The sequence below is a fragment of the Erigeron canadensis genome, chromosome 8 (genome assembly GCF_010389155.1).
Source record: "Erigeron canadensis isolate Cc75 chromosome 8, C_canadensis_v1, whole genome shotgun sequence".
Lineage (NCBI taxonomy): Eukaryota > Viridiplantae > Streptophyta > Magnoliopsida > Asterales > Asteraceae > Erigeron > Erigeron canadensis.
The window spans coordinates 44430890-44440802 of record NC_057768.1 but is presented as its reverse complement, the minus strand read 5'-3'; the positions used below and the strand labels follow the sequence as shown (position 1 = coordinate 44440802).

The 9913-nt window shown below is 35.7% G+C and overlaps 2 protein-coding genes across 4 annotated transcripts; one reads left to right on the top strand and one right to left on the bottom strand.

Annotated features, from left to right (window-relative positions):
* The first annotated feature begins 234 nt into the window (after nucleotides 1–234).
* LOC122580421 (protein trichome birefringence-like 2) lies at nucleotides 235–4543 on the top strand. The gene is made up of 5 exons (XM_043752689.1): nucleotides 235–1124; nucleotides 2311–2503; nucleotides 2702–2892; nucleotides 3065–3223; nucleotides 3965–4543. The coding sequence occupies exons 1-5, from the start codon at nucleotides 235–237 to the stop codon at nucleotides 4308–4310; spliced, it is 1779 nt and encodes a 592-aa protein (XP_043608624.1). The 3' UTR covers nucleotides 4311–4543.
* An 84-nt stretch (nucleotides 4544–4627) lies between these two features.
* On the bottom strand, nucleotides 4628–9136 carry LOC122580420 (cysteine-rich receptor-like protein kinase 2). Of its 3 annotated transcripts, XM_043752687.1 has the most exons (8): nucleotides 8338–8415; nucleotides 7043–7711; nucleotides 6667–6768; nucleotides 6326–6462; nucleotides 5970–6180; nucleotides 5640–5874; nucleotides 5267–5417; nucleotides 4628–5113 (listed from the first exon to the last, which is right to left on the bottom strand). In XM_043752687.1, the coding sequence occupies exons 2-8, from the start codon at nucleotides 7680–7682 to the stop codon at nucleotides 4787–4789; spliced, it is 1803 nt and encodes a 600-aa protein (XP_043608622.1). In that variant the 5' UTR covers nucleotides 7683–7711; nucleotides 8338–8415; the 3' UTR covers nucleotides 4628–4786. The 3 variants fall into 3 exon arrangements, with proteins under 3 accessions (XP_043608622.1, XP_043608623.1, XP_043608621.1); XM_043752688.1 differs by lacking the exon at nucleotides 7043–7711 and having other exon boundaries at nucleotides 6667–6762; nucleotides 8273–9136; XM_043752686.1 differs by lacking the exon at nucleotides 8338–8415 and having other exon boundaries at nucleotides 7043–8059.
* Between the last annotated feature and the right edge of the window lie 777 nt (nucleotides 9137–9913).

Below are 9913 nucleotides of genomic sequence, written 5' to 3'. Positions count from 1 at the left end.
TTTCTGCAAAATTTGTCTCCAACTAAACCTTCACCAACACACAACTTTGTGTCACACTTTCATTTAATTTCAAACAACATTGTCATATTTGGATAACTTTATACTGTATACTATCTTGTTTTTTACTTTTTCACACACACATATATATAAAGTACAAAACAAAGTGATGGTGAGTTTGTGTGTTTGAAAACTTTTTTCATACTTGTTGATGGTTTTCTTGTTTTTATAACCACAATGAACCTAAAGAAACTTGTTTCAATATTTGATCACTTTCCAAGTTGTGCATCTCCAAGAAAGAAGGTTTTTTCAGGATTTGGGTTAGGGTTTATTTCATTTTTCATACTTTTATTTATTTTATTTTCTAATTTCTATTTCAAGAATCTAAATCCAGATAAAGTTTTTTTTCAAGGATTTAATATTGATAGTGACAATAGTTCACTCATTGCATGGTCTTTTTCTTTTAGTAGATCATCATCTTTCAATTCCACTTGTTCAACATCAATATTTGTAACTAATACTACTACACAATTAGACCAAAATCCCCATGGTTCTAATGGTAACATTAGTTTGAAAATCTTGGATATTGATGAAAAAGGGAATACACATGTTGGGAATTTCACTAGTGATGTGAAAGATGGAAGCTTTAATGAAATTTCATCAAAAGTTTTTGAATTCAAGGATGCCCATTCAAGGAATTTCATCAGTGATGCGAAAAATGAAAGCTTTGATGGAATTTCATTGAAAGTTTTTGAATTGAAGGATGCCCATTTAAGGAATTTCACTACTGATGTGAAAATTGGAAGCTTTAATGAAAGTTCTGCGAAAGTTCATGAAGTTAAGGATACTCATTTGATAAAAGATGATGTGAAAAATGGAAGCTTTAGTGCGATTACTGTGAATCCCAATGAAGGGAAAGTAATTGACCAAGTTTTGAGGAATTTTAGTGGCACTTTTGAAGAATGTGATATCTTTGATGGAAGATGGGTAAGAGATGATACAAAACCATATTATCCTGCTGGTTTATGTCCTTACATAGACAAAGATTTTAATTGCCATCTGAATAGGAGGCCAGATGATATGTATGTAAAATGGAGGTGGCAGCCATTTGGATGTGAAATCCCAAGGTAATAATGATTATGATTTTTTTGATAAGCTTTACATTGTCTTGGTGCTTTACAATTGCATGATTATGATGTTTTCAGTTAGAAGTTTTGGTATGAAAAAATGCATATTTGTAAATCTTTGACTGAAATAATCAATTGGTCATTTGTTTGAGCATTTGACCTTTCATTGTTTTGTCTACCCAGTTGTGATTTAGCTGATAAATGATTATTCGACTCTTTGACTTTGTGTGATAATATTGGGTTGTGCTAATCTGTCATTAACGTGCATAAATTAGTTGTACATTTATTAGAAAAATTCAGGGTTGGACTTTTGATATGAAAAGTACAATTTTATTATGCATGTTATTAACTGTCACTGGAAAAATCCGTTAATATTTTGTGTTCTGATGTACCTCTTAGTTTTCGGATTGTAACCAAATACTAGATACAACAACAGGTTCCAATTCCTGTGAGGGGTATGGGGGAGGTGAGTGTAGATAGTCTTTCCTCTACCCAAAGGTATAGAGATTGCTTCCATAAGAACCTCCGGCCAAATGCGACAAAAGTTAAAGAGTGTAAAGAGTTTAGTAACCATACCTGTTGTCCGAGTATCACCTGACTACATTAAGAGTAAAGAAGAGTAGCAAACCTACCACATAGCACACTTTAGCGCAAATTAGACAATACATGGTAAATAGGACATTTGATAACCAGATACTAGATACAAATATGGTAACAAATCTTTAAACTATCATAATTTGAATATAGCAGGTGTAGCCCATAATACAAATAGCCATACTTTTAGGCACATATTTAAGGCCTATCTATCATTGTTCTTTCTAGAATATGCTTTGCAAATCTTTAAGTTGTTCAAAGTAATTATTTTACTTCTTAAAATGAGACAAGTAGTGTTGTGGATGAAGACATTTCCAAATAATATATTTGTTAATGTTACACTTGAGAAATGCTACATACTTTTAATAATCTTTCATGTTGATACTTGGCAAAATCCATAGAGAAGTCCATGTCTCATTGATATATACCAAGTGTATGCTAGGAAGATTTTTGGGAGAACAAAGCATTTTTTCATTATACACTTATGTCTGGCCTTAATGAAATCATTTCTTTATCTTTTAAAGTTGTGGTTCGTTATCTGTTGACCAGTTATGAGATTGTCCATGATGTCTCTTTTTATGGTTGTTTTCAGATTGAATGCAACGGATTTTTTGGAAAGATTAAGAGGGAGTAAAATGGTTTTTGTTGGAGATTCTTTAAATAGGAACATGTGGGAGTCACTTGTTTGCATTCTTAGACATTCTGTCAAGAACAAAAAAAGGGTTTACGAGATATCGGGAAAAAGGGAATTCAAGAAGAAAGGCATTTATGCCTTCAGATTTGAGGCAAGCTTCCACACTCTTTTGACTTTAAAGTCCAAACCTAATAGTATTGATACTAAAATAATAAATTTGACCCTAATTATCTTATACCTTTAACTTGTACCAATTTGGTGGTTGAAACTTTGTCAATTTGACCATGAAAATAAAATCACTGTTGGACTTTGTGTAACGTCAAGCCATGCAATCTCTGTACTTCTGCAGGACTATAACTGTACAGTGGATTTTGTCGTTTCTCCATTTCTAGTGAGAGAATCGTCCTTCAAAGGTAAAAATGGTTCTTTTGAGACACTAAGATTGGATTTAATGGACCGGGCGACTTCAATGTATCAAGATGCTGATATTTTGATCTTCAATACGGGACATTGGTGGACTCATGAGAAAACTTCCCGAGGGTGAGAATCATTATTTTTGTTAACATAGCATATTTACTAACGCCCAAACATCTATCTGTCTGTGTTAACACAAAAGTATGGACTATAATGATAGCATGATCACTTTTTCACTTGTAACACATCAAAAACTTACGCCTGTAAGTGGGATTGAATGCCATTTCTATGTTGACAGGGAAGACTATTACCAGGAAGGCAACCGTGTATACCCGAAACTCAAGGCCCTTGATGCATACACAAGGGCTCTTTCTACATGGGCCAAATGGGTGGATATGAACATTGACAGCCATAAAACTCAAGTTATCTTTAGAGGTTATTCAGTAACCCATTTTTGGTATGTTCATCATTTATGGCTTCAATTACATTTACTCACCCTAGAATGATAACTTCATGTATCTTTGCTGTAATAAAAAATTAAAAACTAAAGATCATCTAGAGGTTGAAATTTTTGACTCACTCAATTATGGCGAGTCTTATTATCTTTAATAATATAAAGTTAGCTAAAACGCTAGTTACCATTGAGCTTTGTCTCTTGTGGTATTGTGTGATGACCCATCAACCTATAGGTTGTGGGTTCAAGTCCCATGGTGCTTAGAACTTGTTAATATAATTATTATTGTTACTTGACACACAAATTACTTAAAAAAAGAGATTAAACTTGGTTAAAAAGTGTTTTGGGTTAACTCTACCCAGCGTGTTTTAACATGCAAATGTTACATGTTATGAGCTATTACCCAACCCACTCATTTTGCCATCTTTGTATGGTGTTTTCTTTTGGACTGGGTTGCTAATGAAAAGTTGTAGGGTAAATCATAAGGACTATTTGATTAAAGATTTTTGTAGTTAGGATATAGGATTGATGCAACAGGATGATACTCGGTGGATCACTTAGTTTAAATGATAATTAATCCATGGTAAAATTGGTTAGGCGCATCTTGATGACTACATTAAAGCATACAAAAAGCATATCACTTAGAAGATGGTGGCTAATAATTTATAAGAAATTCAGACCAGCTTAGCATAGGTTTGACCTCAAAAGTCAAATTATATAAGCATGTCATACTTATGTTTGCAGGGGAGGTCAATGGAATTCTGGAGGGCAGTGTCACAAAGAGACCGAACCAATCTTTAACACAAGTCATTTAACGAAATACCCATCAAAGATGAGAGTTTTTGACAATGTAATGCGTGGGATGAAAACACCCTTGATATATCTTAACATTAGCAGGCTTACAGATTACAGAAAAGATGGCCACCCTTCAATTTACAGAACGAATTATAATTCCATGACCATAAAGCAACATTCTGCAGAGCACTCACAAGATTGCAGTCATTGGTGTTTGCCAGGTGTACCAGACATATGGAATGAGTTGTTATATGCATCTTTATTGAAGGTCGGAAGAGGATCTTGGAAAAGTTGAAATTTGGTGTATTAGCCGAGTTCCAAATTAATGCCTTACTAGGTTGAAAGATGTAGGAGTGTTCTAGCTATTGGATTTATTAACATGTTAAGTGTTGTATGTTAGCTAGTGGGTAGCTTAAATGGTGTGTTGCGTTTAGTATGATAGTAGTTTAAAGGTCTAGTTTGAGGTCTATTGTATCTTTTTATCAAAACTATATAGACACTGTCAAAAATGACATACCAGCAAATATATAATGGTTAGATTCAAAACTTGGTTACTAGGACCACAATGGTCTTTCAGTTTAACCGCATATTGGTTAGCTTTTACCACAATTCTTCATGAATCATCTCGTTACTACACAAATTGAAACTAAGTATGCCATCTTGTTTGTGTTTAGTTTTTTCCAAATATTTCAAAACACTGGTACTACAAACCGAAGTGTTCCCAAATACAATCGAGGTACTTTTGTTCTGGTAGGAATTTTTAATAGAGATTTACCTTGGGATAAAAGAACTATCTGAAACAGTGGCAACCGAGGTAGGATTGTTTAGCCCAAGCCTTGAAGGATGAAGTGATTGTATGCTGCTTTCATGTATATAAGGGGGGTTAGCCGGTGAAGGCAAGGGTTCAATCTTCTTGGATAACATTTGTAAAGCCATAGACATTGTTGGTCTAAGTGATGCAACTTCTTGGATGCAAAGAAGTCCTACATGTACAATACTTTGTATTTCTTTCTTCTTGTCGCTACTAGTTTGAACGTTTAGCATCAAACTTGAATCAAACAACTCATTTACTGTCCCTTGCTTGAAATGCTCCCATGCCTATAATGTCCACAATGAAAAAAATTTAATCAGCTTCACCCAAATCTATATATGAAATAATTGTAATGGCTAATGGATACATATAACTTTGGTTCACCGAAGGACTTTAGGAAATTGCGATAGCCATGTCTTTGCTGTACAAATCGTACTTACAAGTGAAATTAAGCTGCGACTGTTGTCTGATGTTTGAATTCCTCTATTTGGCATTCCGGTAACCACTTCAAGTAAAAGCACACCAAAGCTATACACATCTACCTTTTCAGTTAACTTACCGTGGGAAATGTACTCTGGAGCCATATATCCCCTACAAAATTTGAAGACAGGGTGAAAAAGAAGTTACCCAAATAGAACAATCACGAACTTAAACAATATGCTGTTGGATCCTAGTCAAATTTGCATATTTCCAATGTAGAAAAACTGGCTTATTTTGGATAAACTTACCATTTTTTAACAACATAAACCAAATATAAACTGATACAACAATTTATGGAGATTAGACAGAAGAGAAGTGTAAGGGAGTTCTCACAGTGTTCCTGCAATCCCAGTGCTGATATGATTCTTGTCTTCTTGATAAGACCTGGCTAACCCAAAATCAGCAATCTTTGCATGTAGCCTTGAATCCAACAAGATATTAGCAGCTTTAATATCCCTGTGAATGATCCTGGTTTTACTGTTCTCATGAAGGTAAGCTAAGCCTTTTGCTATCCCTATTATAATATCAAATCTTTTTCCCCAGTTTAGTTCCTTACTTCTGACTGAATCTGTACAAGTTGATATTATAAATTCCATTCTCATTATCTAAATTATCGAGTGGCAAAAATGTTAAATTTGGTCTTTAGGGAATTTGGGAAATTACCAAAGATGAAATGATCTAGACTCCTGTTGGGTAGATATTCATAAATGAGAATACTTTCAGGCCCCAAACAACTGAATCCTATCAGTTTGACCAGGTTTTTGTGGTTGACGCTACTAATGATGTTGACTTCGTTGTAGAAGTCCCCTGCTCTATGTCGGTGGTTGAAGAAAAGTCTCTTGACAGCAATCTCTTTTCCATCTGGAAGAACACCCTGCCACAAAATTCATTGTGTAGTGCCTTTTAATGAGATTCAAGTCATTTGATTGATCTAAAACATCATAAACTCCAAACCTCCAAATTATGAACGAAGACATGAATGAGGTCAGGTTGTTGATTTATGTTTTTTGAAAGACTACCTTGTATACGGTTCCAAATCCCCCTTGCCCAAGCTTGTTCGCGTCATCAAAAGAACTTGTGGCTTTTTCAATTGTGGAATATTTGAAGTTCAAGCTACAACCATTCAGGATTTTCAACAGTTTAGGGTCTTCAGAACCTAGGATATTAATGAAATCAGCATGTTTTACAAATTCCAGTATCCTTTTTTGTTTCCAAACATCTGTTAGCCAACTAACTTAGTGGAGTCTGATTATCTCAAAAGGACTGCTTAATGCTTACATTAATTAGGACTTAGAAGGCAAACATATGCTAAGATTAAGATAAGTTAATAGTCTAAAGAATGAGTGAATTAGACTCGTACCTCTTCTTTTTGAGTTACTTCTGTGTTTCCATGCATAAAAGGCAACAAGGCTTGCAACTAAACATGCTACAATGGAACTAACAGCCACTGCTATTACTTTTTCTGAAATGGACATAAACAAGAGATATGATCAATCAACCAGAAACTTTGTTTAAACCTCATGCTCATTACAGCTAGTTCTATACGTCTAGATATATTATAGTAACATACGATTTATCTGTATAACTGTACACACTCTGTACACGTTAAGAGTAAACATATACTTTTTATCCCAAGTACAAAGACTATTACAGGTTTTTTCTTTTAGTGTCAAAATATGTAAAAAATTCATAGCAATATTCGACCTAAATTTTAAAAGGAAACGAAATTGACCTACTTTTAGAGAACCTCTTGTGATGAGACGAGTTGAGGTCAGAATACCTCATGAAACAACCAGTATACAGTGCATATCCCTCTGATGCAGGCAAGCACTCTAACATCGCCTTAGCCGCATTCTGCAAACACTTCTCACAAGTCTCAGCATCTAATGTAAGCCAGCAATCAGCCACTGCATAGGCCGTTGCCGTGTTTGAAATAAAAGCCTGTGTTCTGGCATGGTAATTGTTGCTTTTAGGTGCCGTTTCCGCTGCTTGAGCCACAGCGTTCCTTACTGATTGTTCAAAGGCACTGTCTCTCCTTGTATTATTGGGACACATACGTCTGTCTTCTTGCCCTTCATACTCCTTAAAGAAACTATAATTATCGTATCGCAAAAAGCAACCATTGAGATATATCCGGCCACCGTTTATGGGTAAGCAGCCAGGAAGACTAGTACGTGCTAGAGAATAGCATAACTTGCATTCACTGGGAGATATATCACCGTAACACTGGCCAAGTCCATAGGTTGAGTTAGTTTTCGTGCCGGTAAACGCTGTCCCAAAATGTGACGTTTTCATTTTGGTTCCGATAATTCCCATTGCCTGGAGAAAGCTTGGAATGAAACTGGAATTGGTCGGTACTGGATTGTTACAAATCATTTGGATGACTTGGTTTTTGGTATTACCTTCTGATCCATATAAAGCAAGTAGTTAGTATTGGTGAGATAGGTGAAAACAGATGCCACGTTTTTGCATGAATGAATACACATAGTGAGCTTTTTTCTAACAATGATTAATCCTCCTAAAGGAATGACCTAAAATCCTCCTAACTATTAGATGAAGACATCTGGCAAAATCAGGAGGCAAAATTAGGATTGAGAGTTAGTGGATACCCCATGTCATCTTCTTATAGTTTTAAGAAGATTTTTAGGCTAATTTTTAGGAGGATTAATCATTTTCCTTGTTCCTTTATAAGTACTTGGGTGTTCTTAAACTAGAAACATTTTGAAAATTTTCAGATTAGCAAGTTAGTTTGGAGAATTTTCATATAAAAAACCTCAAATCAGTATCATTAAAGGACCTCAAAATTAGAATTTCAGATAGAATTTTTTTGTATAAAGCGCCTGATAAATAAGAAGTAATTTCTAAGTTCATGAAAGGACCTCAAAATTAGGACTGATAGATAGCACATTTTTTTTTATAAAGCGCCTGAAAAATAAGAAACATTGGAACTATAATTGATAAAGCACTTGAATAATAACCTCCTTTATTGCCCCTGGTTGGCTCAGGATTGAGGAAATTGGTATTAGAATACCTGAGAAAACACCCAGTTTGCGGGGCACGGCCTTCAGCCGCTGGCAAACAGTTCAAGATTGAACTAAATGCGTCATCCAAACATTCTGTACAAGAACTCTCATTCAAAGTGCCCCAGCAGTCTGCCAGAACATAGGCAGACTCATTTGCTGTATCTGACAATACCACCTCTCGTGCAAAGTAGTCCTTGTTTCTTGGTGCATCTCTCACAGCATCTGAGATGGCTTGCCTCACTGAATCCCGAAATACATGGCCTCCCCGTGTTGTGTTCCCACAATATGCTGCTGTGTTTTCATTTGGTGCCGCATAGTACTCTTGAAAGAAATCGTAGTTGTCTGTTCGGGCGAAACAGCCATCAAGATAAGCACGTGCGCCAGTACTAGGATAGCAAGCGGGAAGAAGTGTACGTGCTTCTGCGTAGCATAATGTACAGTCTTGTGCAGAAAGATCGCCATAGCATTCTGCAAGTGCATACACACTGTCCTGTCCTGTACCTGTTATTGCTGTTCCCATCTGCGAAGCTCGCAGTTTGGTCGATATAACCTCCATCGACCTGACAAAGTTTGAAATGTATATGGAATCATTGTTAGCTCTTACTTGACTACAAGTTTGCAGATATAACTGAGATCTTGGATCCCCCCGTGATCTATCAATTATAATTAAACTGATGATAACGATGATGAAACCATGTAATCTCCATGGTCTGATTTCCATTCTGGACGACGGACTATTTTGGCTTTTAAACCGGCTTCTTTTCATACAATCTTTTTTGTTGTTGTTGATGTCCTCCTCCTCCTGGTAGAGAGAGCGAGCTGTTTAAGTCTTTAAGATGAACCAGTCCACGGATAAGTTATTCTAAGGGTAAACGGGTCAACTCAAATTTGTGTAGGAATTTTCTTTGTCAAAGAAATTTATTCTTAACCATCTTTTTTTTACTAGTTTTTCCCAAAATTACTCTTAACCAATGTTTTCATAACCGGACCGGTCGGATCGGTCGAACCGGATTAAAGAACCGCGTATATTAAAATTTATGTATAGGATATCTTGTATAGATTTTTGTTTTTCCATTTAATAGCCTTCGATTACATAAGCTAAAAAAGAGAAGATGTGTTAAAATTACTTGTGGCTGTTCCAAAAGAGAAAAAAAAATTACTCGTACTTTGTCCAGATTGCTGGCCCACTTCCCACGTGACCAATGCAATTTGGATTCCATCTTCTCTGCCTTGTGAAATCATTTACATGTATACTATACTTTTGGATATTTACTAGTTGGAAAGATAATTACCAAACACACTCACTTAAAAGTAAATTCCATCTTCTCGACTTATCTGTCTTCGTTTCTCATCCTCCCAAGAAACCAAACACACTAACTGAATTCTCATTTCCCATGTTCGATAAATTTTGTTAGATTTCCCATGTTCGTTAATCCTCCTCCGATAACAAAAAACGATATGGATGTTACTGAGTCGCCGAAAATTGCCACAATTTACAAATCGGAATAATGTAATGTCTCGTCGCCGTCACCGGTCAAATCAACGGTTACTGGTCCAACCACCGGTCCCGGTTCAACCACCGGC